At 37.7% G+C, this 20,644-nt stretch overlaps 2 protein-coding genes across 2 annotated transcripts; both read left to right on the top strand.

The window, feature by feature from the left end:
• The first annotated feature begins 4 nt into the window (after nucleotides 1–4).
• On the top strand, nucleotides 5–2,023 carry fundc1 (FUN14 domain containing 1). Its single transcript, XM_065251869.1, has 5 exons — nucleotides 5–158; nucleotides 706–868; nucleotides 1,023–1,098; nucleotides 1,204–1,332; nucleotides 1,611–2,023. Exons 1-5 carry the CDS (start codon nucleotides 128–130, stop codon nucleotides 1,686–1,688), a joined length of 477 nt encoding a protein of 158 aa, XP_065107941.1. The 5' UTR covers nucleotides 5–127; the 3' UTR covers nucleotides 1,689–2,023.
• Nucleotides 2,024–2,775: 752 nt separating this feature from the next.
• efhc2 (EF-hand domain (C-terminal) containing 2) lies at nucleotides 2,776–16,449 on the top strand. The gene is made up of 15 exons (XM_065251384.1): nucleotides 2,776–2,876; nucleotides 3,008–3,196; nucleotides 3,293–3,443; nucleotides 3,526–3,749; nucleotides 3,843–4,094; nucleotides 4,920–5,027; nucleotides 5,459–5,597; nucleotides 6,480–6,645; nucleotides 9,045–9,187; nucleotides 9,299–9,495; nucleotides 9,579–9,712; nucleotides 10,240–10,434; nucleotides 13,128–13,220; nucleotides 13,304–13,406; nucleotides 16,203–16,449. The coding sequence occupies exons 1-15, from the start codon at nucleotides 2,835–2,837 to the stop codon at nucleotides 16,314–16,316; spliced, it is 2,250 nt and encodes a 749-aa protein (XP_065107456.1). The 5' UTR covers nucleotides 2,776–2,834; the 3' UTR covers nucleotides 16,317–16,449.
• Nucleotides 16,450–20,644: the final 4,195 nt, after the last annotated feature.

Raw genomic sequence — 20,644 nt, forward strand, 5'->3', positions numbered from 1 at the left:
TTGTTAATCATTATTGAGAATAGCCCCTTTAAGCAGTCGTATGGGTCTGTGTCCAGTAATCGCACGTAAATTGCGCAGGATTTTACGTTGAACAACGGGTGTCCGGATGCGAACTGCGAAGTGAGCAATGCCTCATAAAATGGCGGATCGCGGTGAAGGTAAATAAACTGGGCAAACAAACTTTAAAATGAATTGTCTTGATTGACAGTATATGCATTAAATCATGTGTGTTATATGTAATGATATTTCAAGTGATTATAATATAGAAGCTCTCAATGATATCACCAGAATGTAGCAGCTGACTGTACACATAGGCTACCATCTGAACATGTTAGCAAAAATGTAACTTACCCACTGTGACTCTTATTCGTGTTTTTCTAAATTGATGCGTGTCAGTACCGTTAAATGAAATCACGTGTCATTGATCTCATGTGATGCATTAATATATATTGTATTAAAGTAAGGCAAAAATGTGTAATATATGAGGCATGCATCTCGACGTTGTTTTGCTTTTGTTTTCCTTTTGAATCACTTCACTAAAACGCATTGCAATACAAAACAGAAAGTACTACGTTTGTATTTCACAAATGAAAACATAAATAATATAGTAGTAAACATTAATTATATTGATTAAATGTTTTAAAGAGTATCCATGTTTTGTGTTTTTTGACCATGTTCACCATAATAATTTACCTTTGATTTTAGATCTAGATGCAGAGAGTGAAGATGAATTGTATGAGGTTGTTAACATCACAGATTATGCCAGAAGGCATCAGTGGTGGAGTCGTGTTTTTGGGACTAATACAGGACCCATTGCAGAAAAATACTCGGTGACTTCACAGATCATGATGGGTGGGGTGACAGGATGGTAAGTGTATATCATGCTACTGTAACATTGGATGGTAATCTTTGTACATTAGATTGTTCAACAACTTCATTATTCTGTACTGTGGTATATGAGAATTATTGAGAACAAAGTACATGCACCAATTCACATGTCCATTAAACAACCTTTTCTGTAGGTGTGCTGGTTATCTCTTTCAGAGGGTTGGAAAAATTATGGCTACAGCTGTTGGAGGGGGATTTCTTTTGTTACAAGTATGGATTATAAAAATATTTGCAGTGCACCATGCAGACAATCCATTGTTAGGAATCTATTATACCTCAATGTAATCTTAACCGTGAAAAAAAATCTTTTGTCAGATTGCCAACCACAGTGGCTATGTGCAGGTGGACTGGAGGAAAGTGGAAAAGGATGTCAATAAAGCTAAAAAGCATTTGAAGAAAAAGGCAAACAAAGCATCGCCTGAGCTTAATTCCTTTATAGAAGAGGTGGGTATTACTTTGTGCCATTGAATGTTAATGTTTGTCAGATTTAAATGACTTATTCCAGTTGTTTTACAAAAACGCACCAACACGACATGTATAAAGGGGTTATTAACAAGATTATTATGCTGCCCTTAAATTACTGTGCATATTATTACTGTTCATTATTCGGGTATATTTTTCCAAAACATACTAAAACGTAATTTGTATTATTTGTTATATGTAATTTTCACTTTAGTAAGTAGCTATATATCTACTTTATGTAAACAACTTTTTGTCTATAGTCTACAGAATTTGTGAAGAGGAATATTGTTATCTCGGGTGGATTTGTTGGAGGATTTCTGCTGGGCTTGGCATCCTAAATTAAACCTGGACCTACTACATTGCTACTGATTTAAGATGTATTCCCAGTTTACCATTGTGCAATGGACATTTGAAGAACTGTCATTGAACATATTACTCTTAAATGTTGTTTATGTGTACATAGCTTAAACATTCAGAAGGTGATGGTATCTTGTGCCAATAACTTGTTTATAAAAATGTTGTCAAGCTGTTGTGTTTTTGTTTTCTTGCTTATGTTTAGAAGATACATGTAGTCATGAAATGTACATACACAACTGTAATGTTTCTTATATTTTGCTTTGAAAAAGTGCATTCATTGTGTTAATAGTATAATATCCTTGATATCTACTTGAAACATTTTTAATGTATATGTTTATTTTAGTGATGTATTTATGAATATATATATAGTGTAATCCACCAATATCATTAGTTTCACCATTACATGTTGGGGTCGTGGGGTGTTTGAGTCTATGCCATCTATCACGGGATGTGGAGGAGAAACACCCTAGACAGGTGGCCAGTATCAATAACATGTTTGTGGGAATAATAAAACATCTATTTCTGATTACTCTTTGTGTATGCATGCATTTTACATGTTATGTATGTTGCCATTGTGTTTTTTATGGCTTTCTGTTCTGGATCTGTAACACCATTATTTTTATAGTTTTAAGTGCAACCAATGCTTTTTTGATTTTATTTGTTACTTAGTGCAATTTATATAAGAACAATGCTGATTTATCAGTTAAAACGTACACAAATAAGTATATAACGACAAACTTTATAGACTAATTTAAAATACATTTTAAATAACAAGAGAGCAGTTTACTTGACTCTGTGATAATTACTCTTAAAGCTGGCGTGTTCAACTTCATTCGGCGCTGCGCAGATCGAACGCCTAATGACGTCAAGGTACCGCGAGAGCGATTCGAAAGCATATGCAGCAGTGTGCTACCGAATCGCTCTCACGGTACTTTGATGACGACATTACCCGGCTAATCTGCGCAGCGCCGAATGGAGTCGAGCACGCAGCTTAAAGATAAAAGTATCACGTGATGCGCATTTCGTTGCTTAGCAGTATTATTTGCATACAAACTTCTACCTTGGCAACTAGTTGTCCGGTCTGAAGTCCAGGGCTGAGGAAATAAAATTATCGCCTGTTGCTAACCATGGCGTTACCAATGCTGCCTGGAAATTCAATCAATAGAAATGTAAGTGTACCAAGATGACTTTTGTCTGTTTCCATGAAAAAATCCATTTACATGAAGTTTTTTGTTTGTTTGTTTTAGAAAAGATGGACTGCAATAATCAAACTGTACTTTATCTATGAACTGTTTTCCAGCTTGGCAAAGAGAAATTTCACAAGTCTCAGCATTTTGATCATTCAAATGGAGTACCCATGATGATTGGGGCAGAAAAGCCAGGCATTGGAGGGGAACTGCTTCTGGGACAGAAGGCGAGACCCAAATATTCACTTTTTCCTAAGGGAGAGGGCAGTGATGCCCCAGCATGGGTAGCCTTTGACAAACAGGTATGTCATTATAAGTATATAATATAATATAATTTTTGCTAAGTGCATGTTTATAGTAAAATGTTTAAACGTTTCTCACTCTTTTCTTACCTGAAGGTCCTGTGCTTTGATGCTCATTTCCAAGAATCTGTTCCTCAAAGCAGGGAAGAGAAATACAGAGTAAGAAAGTGTAAGATTTACTTCTACCTGGAGGATGACACCATACAAGTGGTGGAGCCAGAGCTCAAAAACAGTGGGATCCCACAGGGTAAACTATCAAAAGATGTAGCATCCTGATTATTAACAAGCTAGCAACGACATCTTATTCAAAACAATCTATTCTCCTTTAGGGACCCTGATTCGGCGCCACCGTATTCCTCTCCCAGCACCTAAAGATGACTGCTTCTACAACGTGCATCATTTTAATATCAATCAGGAAATAGTGCTCTATTCCAGGACTTTTATGATTACAGATTGTGACCCCTTCACAAGCAACTTCTTGAGAAAAATGGGGGTGCGCATAAACTCCAGTGTTTCATCACCAGAAGATCCCTATACCACCTATCGTGGAGAGGTGAGAAAGCACAGTGTGTCTAAAACACATAATTAGTAGTATTAAATATAGGTTTTGAACAATGTTCATCTGATATTTCCTTGAACTTCACAGATGGAGAAAAACATGAACCCATTGCGTCCTTATGAAAGAATAGATAGACTTAAGCAGTTTTTGGACCATGACCCCAAAATTCTGCGATTCTACTGCTATTGGGATGATACTGAGAGCATGTTCGGAGACCCAAGACAACTGACCTTGCATTACTTCTTGGCAGATGATACCATAGAAATTTATGAAATTCACCATCCAAACACCGGTCGGGATACTGTTCTGAAATTTTTGCACAGGGGTAGGCTTCCCAAGGTTAGTAAAAGCATACTAACATACTATACAAAATATAAACAGTATTTTTGTCTTTTTTCAAGTTAATATAACAAACTTCTTTTTTTAGAGAATATTTATTGTATTTTTCTTATCAGATTGGCAAATAGTTTTGTCTTTCTTCTAAATTTGCAAAAAATGCAATGAGATTTCTGCGTAAAATAAGACAAGAACAGTTTTTTGCTAGGTTAAATAAACTGAGATTTAAGATATATAAATAGAACATGCTATCTTACAAAAACAAAATAATCCCCTTTTCTAGTAAATAAATTTTGTTTTAAGGATAGTTATATATTATTTATTGACTAAAAAACAAATGATTTTTGATGCTTTTAATAAACTGTCTGAAATGTTGAAACAGAAATGAGTCTTTGTGTGCAATGCAGTTCGTTCCACCTTTAGACAAGGCTAAGTGGTTATCAGTTCCCCTCTCCTCTTTTGCTTGGACACATTTCTCCATCCTCTGTGCCAAGCTTTTATCCAGACTGACAGGGCTGGAGGAACATCTAACTTCCCTAAAGCACTTTCCAGTTTCCTCCCTGCTTGCTTTTCAGTCTAAATTCATTATGAAAGAAGAAGGGTTTGTTTGTTGTGTTTTTTCTTTTCTTGCGTTATCTCTTTAGACGTTCTGTTGCCTTTTACTAAATGTCATCTGAAAGGTTTATAGGAAACCCCCAGTGAGAAAATAATTATGATCCCATTTATAAATTTGATTTGCCCTTCAGGTTATGTTAGAAATATCATCCTTTCCTTTTTGCCATTTAAGAGAGATTGCAATTATTTTCTCTTTTTTTTTCCACCGAACAGCATGCTCCTATTCCCAAACATCAGCCTGGGGAAATAACGGATCGCACAGTCCTTAATGTATTTGGACCAAACGGACAAGGAGGACGCTACATTTTAGATAGCCTTAAAGTAAGTTTAAAAATTCAGTATGAACTAGTAAGAACTATTTATTTCAATTTAATATGTAATTAGACATAAAAAATGTAATTAATAATTTATAATCATAAAGTGCTATGAAAAATATCATTGCTGTATAAATTGAGCTATTAAAAAGATCTTAATAGCATTATTTTGAGAAAGATATTTATTATATAACTATTTGTTTTATATATGATGAGTCCTGTTATTTAGGGGACGTTTCAGTTGTTTTTCTTTTAATGTTACTTTAGCTCAATTCGTAGAGCATTGCATTAGCAACACATAGATCAGAGCTTAATTCCCAGGGAACACATAGCTTACGTGATGAAAATATATAGCTTGAATGCATTGTAAGTCTTTTTGGATAAAAGTGTCTGCCAAAATTAGTAAATGTATTTAAATGCAATAAATACATTTTACAGACTGGAGCTGTGGAAGAAGAATTCTACAAAGACAGTGACTTGACCATAGGGGGCGTCATTAACGTGTGGGGTCGTAGGATGCTGATATGTGACTGCGACAACTTTACTAAAGAGTATTATCGCTCCAAATATGGTATCGGTGAGTTTTCTTGTTTAGTTATTATCTGCATTTTTATCTTATTCGCTAATTGTTTTAATACATAAACAACTGTTTTCTAAATACTCAAATGAGTGAGATAACGTCCATCCCTTATTGTGCAACAGTGTTGTAAGATTTATCAGCCACATGATGTCAGTATTGAGTTTAGATATAACACAGTTGAGTTCCATCAGTGACTGTGGTTTATGTGTTGACCTTACTTTATAAACAGTCTTTACACAATTTGTATCCTGCTATTGCATTTTTTGTGGTAAAATGGAAAGCGAATTTAAAAACCTACCACTCTCATGTGTGGTCTGTCTGTGTGGTCTGACAAGCTGTTTATTGTTTACAAAGTCTTCTCTTTCAGACAGTCTTCTTTCATGTCTGTGAATAATGTGAAAAATAGTCATATAGCTGCTTGGTTTAGTATAGATTGATGAAAAAACTGAAACAGCAAAACTGATTGACAGTTCAAGGTTATTCAGATTTTAGACAGCAGATATAAACAATGGCCGCCCAGCCTCTTTATCTTCAAAAGCCTGGACGTGAGAAGCATACGAGCTCTGTGCCAACAGTAACACAACACGGGTGCACATGCATCTGTCCACAGCTTACGCAGCGTAATGCCGACTGAAGACGTTATAACATTAGTAACACATGTGACTAATGGAGCCAGGTTGACACAAGTTCTTGATGGAGCACTTATTCGCTTTGGGAAGGTCGAGGGGTTACAGATTGAATTTATATGGATGAATCAAAATATCTATACTTTGTCTGGCTTTGCTCTCTTTTCTCCATACCTGTGTCTTCTTAAATCTCCATGTTTTGAAGTGGGGTCGGGTCTCGCTTTTGATCTTTTCTTTCCGTGTGACTTCATAGAGGACTTTACGCCTGTTTCATACAAGGCCCCGCCCCCTGCTAAACCAACCAGACAGGTACCACCCTACACTGGATTTGGATCTGAGGAAGACTCTCTGTGCTCCTGTCAGAGATTGTTGCCTAAGCCTCCACAGAAAGATTTCAGAAAGATGATGGAGAAAGACAGGTAACCAGTATTCTCAGCCTTAAATGACACCCATCTAAATGCACATTGCAGACAATGCATTTAGCAGATCATGTTTTTACGAGAACATTCATATGAGTCTCCACATGCAAATGTGTGCCATTTATAAATAATCAGCGTCTCAAATGCAACCGCATGATATTTCCAGTGAAGAAGACTATTTAGAAAGTTGGTTTATTATTAAACATGGTTTTCACAGCTCTAATGTGCTTTGCTTCCAAACCAAACAGTATCAAACTGCAGATTATTCTCTTCTTCAATTTACTTTGGACAGCATTAAACATTGGCAGGAGTACGCGTAGAGGAACAGTAAGATTTTGTTTAAAGAATGATCTTCTAAAAACATGTAGTTCTGTTTATGTAAACCTTATCTAATAAAAGACTTGTAAAGATGAAACGGCTTTAGAGAGTGACTACATCCACAATAAATATCACAAGGCTCACTGACAAAGAACTACTTCCTATAAATTAGGAAGTAACCTGAAAGAACTAACACCCATTTTTATCTGGTCAGGGGGTGCAGTTAGTATAAAAAAGGAAAGTGTTGCAGGTGCACATGCGGTTGAATAGCTGTTTCACGTGCATTGTAATCTATGGGGACGTCTTAAGACATGATGAGCAAATAGGAGCAGAGTTATAGCTCAGCTGGGATGACTGCTGGCTGGACCCAACAGCTAAATCAGATGGAGTGTCAGGATGCCTAAACCCCATGTGCTTGCATTAGATGTTGTATTAAAAGTGAAGTTAAATCAGATAACTGTGAAATAACTGTGTGTTGACATAGCCGCACACTAAAAAGGTACAAAAGCTGTCACTGGGTTGGCTTGGTACCCTTTAAAAAGGTCCTATTATGGACCTTTAGGTAATAAAGGGACATTCCACTTTTTTGGAAAATATGCTCATTTTTCAGCTCCCCTAGAGTTAAACATTTGTTTCTTACCTTTTTGGAATCCATTCAGCTGATTTCCGGGTCTGGCGCTAGCACTTTTAGCATAGCTTAACACTTAGCACAATCCATTGAATCTGATTAGACCATTAGCATCGCGCAAAAAAATATCCAAAGAGTTTCAATATTTTTCCTATTTAAAGTTTGACTATTCTGTAGTTACATTGTGTACTAAGGCAGTGTGTATATTGAAACTCCCTTTATTTTTTTATCGCGATGCTAATGGTCTAATGGGTTGTGCTAAGCTATGCTAAAAGTGGTACCGCCAGACCCAGAGATCAAAATGGATTCCAAAACTGTAAGAATCAAATGTTTAACTCTAGGAGAGCTGGAAATGAGCATATTTTCAAAAAAGTGGAGTGTCCCTTTAATATGAACTCTTTAGATACAAAAGTGTGCTTTTTAAAAGGTACTGCCTCGGTGGCAGAGTTTGTACCTTTTTCCAACATTGCAGGGATGAGTAAAACATGAACAAATCCAGCTGTTTTGGTTTAAATGAACCTGGAAAATGTCCACGTTTGACCCTACCAGGGTTTAAAACAATCCAGCATTTTGTGTTCAAACAACCCAGCATAGGTTAATTTAAACCCACATGTTTAACCAGCCATGGATTGAAACAACCCCATTTTTTAAGTGCATGCTATACAGGAATGTTTCATTTGTATTTAAGTGGGTTAAATCAGTGGTTCCCAAACTTTTTCAGTGTGCGGGCCCCCTTGTGTACAGTGCATTTTTTCGCAGCCCCCCGAAAGAAAATGTATGATAAAAACAGTTTTAAAATGTAATATTTTAAAGGAACAGTATGTAGGATTGTGGCCAAAACTGGTACTGCAATCACAAAACTTGTGGCTAAAACTGGTACTGCAATCACACAACTGGTGGCCAACACACAAAATGACAACATAAACATCAGTTGAGGGCTGCAACTCCACTTTTTATATGACAATATCCTGGCCAGACCAGTGTTGTCAGTGATATAAGTATTTGAAATGAAAATGATTTCTAAATGTCTAGTGACATATCAGGGCCATTTTATGATTAATTGATATAAATTTCTTACATACTGTTCCTTTAATTAAACAAAACATATTAAATTATACCTAGTAGTGCTGTTGGTTAGTTGGCTTATTATTTTTGAGGTTTAATTACACAGAATTCATGATAAATGAATGTATTTTATAAAATGTCATAAAACTGGGGGCCCCCCATGGCACCATCTCGTGGCCCCGGCCCCCAGTTTGAAAATCACTGGGTTAAATTATGCTGTCACTAGAGTTGCCCAATTAAATGGCTAAAAAGAGTATCTTTATGCAGTTTCCCACACACACCCTGTCTGCCATTGGTTGGGCAGACTGGAAGCCCACCCCTTACTATTGCTATTGGTTGATTTTCTTTATATTATCTTAAACTTCCTTTTATCTTAACACTGTGTTAGACAAGGTCTGGTGAGCAACGTATTGAGATTTGTGGGGAAAATGCTGACAGACAGCCCTGTTGATAAGGAACGTGTTTTCATCATCTCATACTACCTCAGTGATGACACAATCGCAGTTTTTGAACCGCCTCAAAGAAACTCAGGTAGGTTCGTTCAGTTTGGTTAAATTAGGTGTAAAACAATCTTCGTCCCAATGAAATAAACACAATGAATTTATTCTCCTGTATGTTAATGAAATTCATTATGTTGAATAGGTGTGGCCGGGGGTAAGTTCTTGGCGCGAAGCCGAGTTAAGAAGCCAGGACAGGAGCTCTTTAAGAGCGAGATGTCGGAGTATTTCACAGCTCAGGATCTGTATGTCGGGGCTAAACTGCATCTAAATGATCAGCCTTTCCAATTGCTTGATGCTGATGAATTTACATTCAATTACATGGAGCAGTATGCGGAAGAGGTATAGCACAAAAGTCCTTTTCTTTTCTCTTCTCTCAGTCTGCTTCATCCTTCACAAAAGCCCTTCACAATTCAATTACTTAGTTCCCCAGGTCCAACGTTGGCACCATTATAAGTAAGATAAAGTCCGTCGGCGAGGAGAAGCAGAAGAAAGTAAAACAGTTCTTCATAATGAGTGATCCAGGCAACACTGGCTTTCTTCCATATGAGTCATTCAGGTAAGGAGCCAAAATACATATATAAAAGGAACAAAGCACAGTGTCCTAACCAGGTGCAATGCAGCAAGAAGTTTCCAGTAAGAAGACATTTGTTAGTCCACGATGAAGGTGTGGGATGTTGTGACAATTTTGGACCAATTAGGTTTCTCTGTGGTAGGGTAGAAACGGAATCCCCCAAAAAAACAAAAGTCCTGTTGCTTGAAATGTGGTACTTGTGTTTGCTAAAATAGGCATTATTTTATTATAGAAATACATACTGACAAGTCGAAGTAGTAAAAGTAGAAAACTAACGCCTGGTTTCACAGACAAGGAATCTTTTATAAACATGCATTTGAAAAAGATGTTACTGTTGTGTATCTTGAGACAACTCAAGGGCACTGGCATATTTAAACATTTGTCAAGGCAAGTTATTTTAAGTTGAGACAGCTCAAACATGCGTTTTAGTCTAGGACTAGCCGTAAGCCTGGTCTGTGAAACCGGGGGTATATTGTTCTGGGGTTCAGTTAATTGTCTTGTATTTTTTACAGGACTTTGCTGGCAGATATTGACGGTCAGTTGTCCGAGCATGAGATCATGACTCTGGGTCGCATGTATTCGGTACGCGAGCAGCCAGAGGTGGATGTAGGTCTCATGCTTGCTGTGGCTCAGGATCACCTGAAGAAAAAACATTTTGAGAAGTTCTCAGATATGGTGCAAGCTTTCACACATGAGGATCGTGAAAGGTAGGGCTTAAACCTGGTTATTTTTGCGTTTGGCAGAAGCTTTTATCCAAAGCAACTTACATTGCATTATAAGGTATACCATTTATAACACAGCATATGTGTAGCATAAAAGGTACTGGTAAAGGTAAAGCTAAGCATACAGTATGTGTTCCCTGCCATATCTTTTTTTACTGCTGTGCTAGATTGCTACCTCAAATCTTTATTTTTTTTTCAAAATGTATTGAATTCAGGTCTTTTTTAAAGGAAAAAAATAGAAATTTTGCCATGCTGCCATGGGTCTTCTCATGCCATCAAGTCTTCTCAAAATCCAAATTGCATTATCAGCGATAAACATAAATAATGTTACCATAAATAATCCCATAAATTGACTGTCTTATCCTAATGTAAACTGCTGTTCAGGGTCACTCAAGTGAAATCTTTCCCTGACCTTACAAACCTTTTGACGCAAAGACATATTCTTCAAGTCCAAAATTAGTTCTACTGACAAAAATATAATTTTACATTTTATGAATTTACAATAAATTCAGTGTAATCAAACCTCAAAAAACAAGGCTACTAACCAACAGCACTAATTTAATTTAATATGTTTTATTTCATTACAATTGTAATTTTTAGAATATTTTATGTCATGGATTTTTTGCGAGGGACGCCTAACACACAAAGTTTGAGAACCACTGTCATAGACCCCCTCATGTCAAAATTTACAGCAGAAATAAATTTGTTTACAGCATGGTACAAAAAATGTTTGGACTATAAATCACACTTTTTTCATAGTTTGGCTGGTCCTGCGACTTCTAGTTAGGTGCGACTTATGTGTCAAAATTTAATCATGAACCAAGAGAAACCGTTACAGTCTACAGCCGTGAAAGTCCGCTCTATGCTGCTCCTGTATTTATGCAATTCAATAGATTCCGTGATGTGGAATGACTTTGGAACCTTGTTGAACTTGATTTGGCTTGTCGTGTTAATTTAGCCTATTCAGATTCCCATGTATGTTCGATATGCTATTTTGTTAGCTGAATAAATGGTAATGTTACGTTAACATGTATAGACACCTATTCAGCCTGCTGTTCTGTGTGCCATTGTTTAGTTGAATAACTTGCCTTTCCAGATTAAATGTCCGTTCTTCGGCTTGGATTTTGATCAATCATTTTCTAAATAAACGTGATGTATAGTCCATTGTGACTTATATATGTTTTTCCTCTTCAAAACGCATTTTTGACTGATGCGACTTATACTCCGGAGCAACTTAGTCCGGAAAATACTGTAGCTGACTTTGCATGACAACAGTTAAGGGGGTGAATTTTTTTGTAACTCATACGTTTGAATTATATTAAGCTGTGAAGATTTGCATAATTAAGTGACAGGTAAATTGCCAATGCTGTCACTACTGTCAAGCAAGACGGTGTGGTTTCAGCAACCAGGCACCTTAGGTCCATCCATGTCCCACCTCTTTGCTGATTTTCGGTTATCCGCACTGATGAATTGTGTGATGATAGACTGCCAAGATGGCGATGGCAGGCTACGCCAACTTTGGGCATCAAAGTCAGAAGCCTACGGGTGACGTCACGGACACTATGTCCATATTTTATACAATCTATGGTTCAAACCCATCAAATATGACTGCTAATGCAATGCTCTACCACTGAGCTATACAGAACCAAACATATTTCCTTCTTTCATAAAAAAAGAAACATTTGAAGTAATAAAAATGTTTTTAAAAAGGATGACTTTGAATAATAAAGAAATATTTGCCAATAAGAGCGCAGCATAGACATGATCTTTATAGGATTTTTGTCACAACATAACTCCCAAAGTTACATTTGTATTATTCTATAGTTTTGATGAGTTTACTATTACTTTAAAAATATTAAAAAGTAAGTGAGTAATTGACCCTTAACCTTTAAACGGTACTGTATATATGAGGAGCTCAGACCACCTTCGTCAAAAACGATAATGATATTAACCGAATGCTCTTTGCATGTATTATACATTCATTAAATACTTTTACTTCAAATCTGCTTAATCCCATCCTTACACCAATCAGAAATATTGGTTTGTTGGCAGAATCTTTTAAGAGTCAGACACACTTAGAGGATTTTGCATCTGAGCTTCATATGTGTAACAGTTTATCCACATGGCCAGAAGGGCACATTATAAAATTAAAAACTTTTGTTTATATAAACATACACTCCGTTTCTCCACTGTTGTTTAAGGACACACACACCCTTAGCTATTGAGAGTCACGCAGGCTCTGATGTTGATCACTAACAATCACCAGTGAGGTAGACAGACCATCAATCTGCTTTAGATCGAGGAGGGGCGATTAGTTCCAGTGTTTTAAGTGAAGCATTAGAAACAGATGAAGACCTGTGGCATGTTGCAGGCACGAGAAATAAATGAAGAAGGATTTAGACGGGTCAGTGAGCATGTCCGGTTTACGCAGTCCTGTGGAAAGTTATGTTTTGAGAGTCCTGCAAATTATGTTTTCAGAATTTCTTCAGCTGTCTTGAATAAGAATATATTTTGTACAACAATGTTTTTTTTTTCAATTAGTTATGTTATTTTAATGTGTTTTAGTTCAATTTAGGTATAAATGTAAATATGTATTTTATGTAAATACATTTTTTTTGTTTAATTGTTTCCCTACTGTTAACAATGCACCCTTCTTTTTCACTCAAATGGTGCCATAGATCTGGGCATCTCTGCTCTAAAGAGGCACGGATCATCTGTAAAGCCTTTCGACTGCCCCTGTCTGATGACCTGCTAAGAGCCCTCCTTAAGATGTAAGAATAACCAATTTATTTCCATAATAAATTAAAACAAGCAAAGCACTGGAATTGATATTCTCTCATACATTCTTTGACAGGTTTCAGGATGAGTCTGAAAAGATTGACTACCACGCCTTCCTATCAGGTCTCAACTGGAGAGAGAACCCTGCTCCAGCCGTGCTACCTGATGTTACCTTAAAGGTGAGTAGCTAATCTTGGGGGCTGGTACTGGTAAGAGTTTTTTATATGCAATTTGGCAGTTTATTAACACGACAACAGCATTTTGGGGTCCTGAAAATGCAAACTTTTAAAGAACGGGTTTAAAGACGTTTTTTAAAACTACGCCTCTCTGTGTAAACTGCAAAAACGTCAACCTGTGATAACGGTGATGCTATGCACATGTGTTAATTATAGGCATACTTAAAGGGGACATATCATGAAAATCTGACTTTTTCCATGTTTAAGTACTATAATTGGGTCCCCAGTGCTTCTATCAACCTAAAAAAAACGTGAAAAAGATTAACCCAGTAACATTTTTGTAAACCATTCTCTGCATGTGAAAAAATAAGTCATTGAAATTTGGCTCCCCTTGTGATGTCAGAAGGGGATAATACCGCCCCTTAACCTGCATGATTCCAACAACGGCACTGCCATTTATTGCAAAGATCAGCTCATTTCCATTTAAAAGGACACACCCAAAAAGGCAAATTTTTGCTCACACCTACCAAGTGGCAATTTTAAAATGTTATAATAAATTATCTATATGGTATTTTGAGCTAGAACTTCATATACATACTCTGGGGACACCAACGATTTATTTGTCATTTTAAAAAAGCATTGTAAAATGTCCCCTTTAAGCTAGAAGTCTGTTTTTACACATACCTGACCCAAATGTTGTCATCAGAATAGTATGTCTGCACTATATGCTCACCACCAGATTTTTGTACGCCTAGGTCGCGCATACGCGTATGGGAGAATGCTTTGCGACCGTGTGCATATGTTCGCGTACACGTAAAAACACAGACTATACTCTGGCCTTTATAGATCAACAGGTCTATAGGCATGCACGAGCATAACCAAAACAACAACGACGGCCTGTGTTTGTGCTGCTCAAGATACTATGGGCCAGATTTACTAAGCGCTTGCGCCAGCGTAAACCATCATTTTGGCGGTAAATAGCGATGTCGGAATTTACTAAAGACGCGCAGTGGATCATTAGCGCTGAAAAGGTGTGGTCTAGTTCTTTTTGCGACTGACCTGATTGCATATGCATTTCTAGGAGTTTCCCTTTCAGACGCAAACATTTTGGGAGGAGACTATTTAAATGATTCACGCAACGCGATTTACTAATGTTTGCGCATGTGCTATGTATGGCATTTGCGCGACTATTTAACGCCGAAAAAAAGCATGTATTAAATCATTTTGCGCTCGAAATGGCTGCAATTGTTGTTGCTAGGAGGAGACATCGCAGAAATCAGAGACTGCATGGTAGAAGGGAGAGGATTTCCAGGATCATTTTACCAGATAAGTTCACGCGTCTCTCTGCCTTTATTTATCGGCCTGTATATCACATGCACCTGCAGGAGCATCATCTCTGCTTATTTGCAACCATGCGCTAATTTGCGCTGCTCTTAGTAGATTGGTTGGTCATTATGGAAATCAGCTGTTGCGCCTGTGTTATTTAAAAAGCGCTTTTTTAGTAAATAACCCGCAGATATCACCACTCCCATCAGCGCATTTTTGGAATTGCGCTCATGCGCTAATTTGCCCTGTTTAGTAAATCTGGCCCTATGTTTATTAACGTTTCTCCAACAAAATTTACATAATTTTGATGCTTTTTAGTCCAGGATCACTTTTAGTAAAACCCCACATCATCGTCCATCTAAACAAAACCGCTAAGGTGCGAATGTGTGAGAATGTGTATGCGCACAGGCCTTGTAGTGTTTCTTTATAGTAACAACGCCATCTACTTGCCTGGCATCCATAAAACAGTGCTTAGTCTTTTTCACGGATCTGTGTAAACGCGGATCTGTTTGACAGCATTGCAATTACAATAATCGTTATCATGTAAACATAGACACTAGGTGTCAACCAATTGCATTTATGGATGTTTGTTACCACCTTCTTTTCCAAAGGCAATAATAGTGCAGCGACAGTCATTTGCAAAAGATGCAATTTATAATAAGCCTAACTGAGAACAAAGAAAATGTGTCTAGCATCAAAGTAGCATTAGTGGCCAGAATGCAATCATCAGTAGTCCATTAACAATCTTATCGTCACCAAATACGGTCTCGTCTTTTAGACATCATATTTGATCATTTGTCACATGCATATCCCCAGTGAGCGTGTTTTTGTCAGGGTCCAGGCCCATGTAACCTGTTGGCCCCACATGTTTTGTGCACCTCCAAGCCTCATCTCGAGCAAATCAGCCTTGGGAAAAACCCACTCAACAACTACTCTGTAGTGGAGCTTTTATTACAGAGCAGTAATTTAGCATGCCTTCTTTGAGCTTAAGCAGAAACATCTGCTCAGGGATACTCAACGAGAGCTGCATGCTTTTGGCCAACCAGCAGGGGGAGATCGTTTTTTATACCCTATTTGTCTGCATTTTTTCTTTGCCGTCTTTATGTATTAAATCGGGCTGAGGGGGAGTCTAACATAGCGAGTGTACATTTTAATTTAAGCCTTGTCTGTCTGTCTGTCTGTCTGTCTTAGTCTTGTTTATATGCTTGTTATGCGTTTCATTAAAACCAGATGAAGTTATGAGCTGTGTGAGAATTATGTACTGTATACATGCTATGTGTTACATATGTAGCAATAAAAACCTCAACTATAGCAATTCATTTTAAAAGATGATTATGGGCTTGATTTATTAAAGCTCCAGTAAGACATTTATCATGTGCCTGATAAATGTCTCTGTTCACTATAATTTGCAGAAATCACAGGTAAACTCTTGTGAACTGTGTCCTAAACCCTGTTGTGTTGTTTGTTTTTCAGTTTGATGTAGACTGGAGAGGGGAAGCTGTAGGCCCTGCAGTTAAAACCATCAACTACTCGCTCTTGCTAGAGGACATCTTTGGCAGTACCATACAAACACCAGACAAACTTTAATGACATCTGAAAACAGCCTCCTATCAGGGATCCTCAATGGCACCACATCAACTTTGTGTTTTGCAGAGATTAAATATGCATTGATGAGAATTGTTGTTTTCATGTGCATGTTACAATTTTACTATACCCTCTGTGTGCACCTTTCAACTTATACCTTTGAGTTACACCTCAAATTAAACCCATACTGAAATGAGAGCAGTATTTAAACTCGACTCGTGTGCCTCTGGGCCAAGCGTGGTGCGGTTAAAGATTACGCAGTTACGAGCAGCTAAATCAAACCATATTTCATATACGAACAGACAGAGGTTATTATGTGGATTAAGTCATCAATAAAATACGCCGGTATGCCAGGACTGTGGGAGAGAAATTCTCTCAGGATAGTTAACCACCCTAATGTTAAAATTTGTAAGCGCCCCATACATAGTACAAACGCATACAGTATTTCCCAAAGACCTTTATAGACCTATTTTCATGTCTATGAGCAAATTTCCCATGGTATAAAGGAAAGGTAAAATATCCGAAGGTTATAATCTACATCGGCTGTTCTCGGTCTGATCGTTGACGATCTGGCACGTTGTGCCGACTGGCTGATGCTGTATATGAAATGGAAGGTTGAGCACATTTATAATCAGAGCTTTTGCGATCAATGCTTCCAACCTTGGCCAAGACAGAAGAAATGCATTGCATTGTGCCAGCATTATCAAATCTTCATTTCTAGCCTTTATGCTTAATTAAACATTAGCCTCCTGAGAGACAAAAGCTAATACAGGGTACGGCCCAGCCCACGGTTGGATGTGAAATTAGGTCCCAATAGAGGATAATAACATTAGCTTAACTTTGGTTAATTCAATTTATGTCTGCAGCCTCAACACATTCGTGGCATTGGTGTGAAATTAATTTTAATCAAACACAAGGGGGTTGTTTTTTATGGAAAACCATATAAAATCAATATGAGACACTTGTGGCTCAAGTTATACAATCTGCCATGCAAAATAAAGTCAATGTCCTATTCAAAAGGAAAAATGCTAAGGTCACAGATGACCATTTTCAAGGGCACCCATATCCTGATTTTGCTAAGTGAGATATGTCCTCAGGGCAACATATTGTGTTGATCCAAGGACAAAAATTTTTGTAAATAAAATCTAAAACCAACCCAAACCATAAATGAATCCTTAAATCAGAGGAAAATGATGAGTAAAAAACAATATTCTAGAAGCAGCTAATCGTGATTTAAATTTAAAGTGCCCCTTTTTCATTGCTAAAAAAACTTTATTTTGTGTATTTGGTATAATACACCAAATATATGTGTTTGCGTGGTTTATGGTTAAAAAATATATTTTTCAAACACCGTACATTTTTGTAGCTCCAGATTTCACTCTCTTCCTGAAATGCACAGATTTAAAAAGCTCTGTGCCCCTGATTGGCCAGCTAAGATGTACATTGTGATTGGTCTGAATACCTCTGACGTCAACTGGAAATGTGACGCTCCTTACCATGTTTGAAAGATTCGGTTTCTAAGAGGAGTTAAAGGGATAGTTCACCCAAAAATGAAATTAATGTCATTAGTGACTTACCCTCATGTCGTTCCAAACTTGTAAGACCTCCTTTCATCTTCGGAAACACAGTTTAAGATGTTTCAGATTTAGTCTGAGAGCTTGTTGACCCTTCATTGAAAATCTATGTACGGTCCATGTCCAGAAAGGTAATAAAAACATCATCAAAGTAGTCCATGTGACATCAGTGGGTCAGTAAGAATGTGTTGAAGCACCGAAAATACATTTTGGTCCAAAAATAACAAAAATTACGACTTTATTCAGCATTGTCTTCTCTTCCGCGTCTGTTGTGAAGCGCATACGCGAGACTAAAGTGGATGACGTGCTATCTGGTGCGCCCCAGCTGGTTTTTTTTGTTTTGTTTTTGTTTTTTGTGCGCCTGGGCTTCGTTTACAGTCTGAGGGAGACGCACACTGTAAGTTTGAAAAAAAAACTTTGCGAACATGTCTGATGATAACACGTCATTCGCGTCACTGCATTCACGTGACTTTAGTCTTGTGCACGCGTTTCACAACAGAAACAGAAGAGAAGACAATGCTAAATAAAGTCGTAATTTTTGTTACTTTGATGATGTTTTTATTACCTTTCTGGACATGGACAGTATATCGTACGTAGATTTTTAATGACGGGTCAATACGCTCTCGGACTAAATATAAAACATCTTAAACTGTATTACGAAGATAAACGGAGGTCTTATGAGTTTGGAACGACATAAGGGTGAGTCATTAATGACATTATTTTCATTTTTGGGTGAACTATCCCTTTAACCTACACGCTGTAAGTCCAAAGCGGGAGGAATTATGATAATGTCGGTCTTGTCTCACCAATCCCAGGAAGTAAACTGTTGCCTACAATCCGTGTGTTTGTTGTAGTCCAAGAAAAGAGATTTACATTGGAGACAATAACTCGCGTCATCTTTACTTGTTGTACCTCTTGCATATTGTTAGCATGTACTAATACACACCTACACACCAAAGGAAATGTAAAAACGTGAATCGGACAATAGGTGCCCTTTAAACTTGAAACAAACCGTAAACTTATTTCTGGGAATGGATTGGTTGATAAAAATGTTGCCCTGAGGACATCAACCACTTGGCTGATGACACCCTACTGTCTTTTAGACTTTATGACACATATACTATACATGGTGCACATCAAGAATGCCATTTGGGACCGTGCCAAACTTTTCATTACCAGTTGACTGTATTCACAAACCTCTGTTCAACATTTTTATATTTCCTGACTCTTGTTTAATTGATGTTTATTTAATCTCTAGAGTCTTTTACAGTTTCCCTCAGGAAAAGGTAATAAAAATCTCTGGGGGCTAAAGATCTCCAATTAATTTTTTAGAGGTCCATTGGATGTTGTTGAACACTAGTGTAACTGTCAAAGCCATGGTGATGTATTGCTGTAGTTATTGGCAGACATAAATTAGCCGAAGTGACTTGCAGTACACTTGCGATACGGGTAGATTGGTGATAAGAACACAGCAACTGAACACTCTGGGGTTTTGAACAAATAACCTTAGGGGATTCAAATACTTTCAATGACAGTCTGTCTCATCAGTTACATTACTTACAGAATGAATCACAACTGTGCCCCTGGAATGTGTTAGGGAAAATTTAAATGGGTAAAAAATAATGACTGTTTTAACCTCCTAAGCCCCAAGCTTTGGTTTGGCTTGCATTTTAGATTTCTTCCAGCCATTTGGGGTTGGGAAGAACCAATAAATGTAATAACCAAATATTTTTCTTTGAACATGAAGCAGTGTAATTGTCCATGTTTGTGTACAACAGGTTCCAGTTACACAGAATTAAGTATTATGGTACAGACAACAAAAAATTTGATGTCCACGTATGTGGACACACCAGGGGTCTCATTTATATAACTGTGCGTAGGATCTTGATCCAGATCCAGTCTTGCGGGAGGTTTTTCTCCTAGGGTTTTTTTCAACCCTGAGGAGTCAGCCAACATTGGCTTAACTTAGCACCCTCTTCTATATGTTATATCATCAACACGCTCGCTTTTAAAGCTTATTCATAGCCACTGTATTTTAGATATTTTTATAGATCACAACCTTTGCGTGGGAATTGGCGTACGCACGTTTCCAGCCTCGCTTTGTGCGTTCGCAGTTTATAAATGAGACCCCAGGTCTTAGAAGGTTAAACCGGTTTTCCGAACCTACACTCGCGAAATCTGAAGGGCGATTTATAGTCGTGCGTAGGTGCGTAGGCTATCCGTAGCCTGTGCGTAGCTCTGCGTAGCCTGATGCGCACCTCACAAAATTCCTAACAGCGCGTCGGCTCTACGCGGACCGCAAGCTCTGTGATTGGTCCACCAGAACCCCTCCCGTCAGGTAAAAAAAACTGCGTCATAGGTATTTCCGGTTGAGACGGTGAAAACAAAGATGAGCCAAGTTGAGGAGTGATTTAACTCAAACTGCAACATAAGTCGCTTTTTATTTACTTCCATCATTGCTGGTCTTCTCAAATTATACACAACAAGTTGCTATTTCTTCTTCGTTTGTGGGTTAACTTGCTTAGCTTCTTCTTCTCTGACGACTTCTGCTGCTACTGTGGTTACACGCGTGATTACTGCCAACCAGCGGTTTCGCGTGTGTTTGCACGTCGACGCGGACGGCGACGCACAAGTATAAATGAACACCGACGCGGAACCTACGCCGTAGCTGCTACGCCGTAGGACCTACGCACGACTATAAATCGCCCTTGACTTTGAAATGTAAGAATTGTAAATAAATGACTCATTTATATAATT

The sequence above is a fragment of the Paramisgurnus dabryanus genome, chromosome 15 (assembly GCF_030506205.2).
Source record: "Paramisgurnus dabryanus chromosome 15, PD_genome_1.1, whole genome shotgun sequence".
NCBI lineage: Eukaryota > Metazoa > Chordata > Actinopteri > Cypriniformes > Cobitidae > Paramisgurnus > Paramisgurnus dabryanus.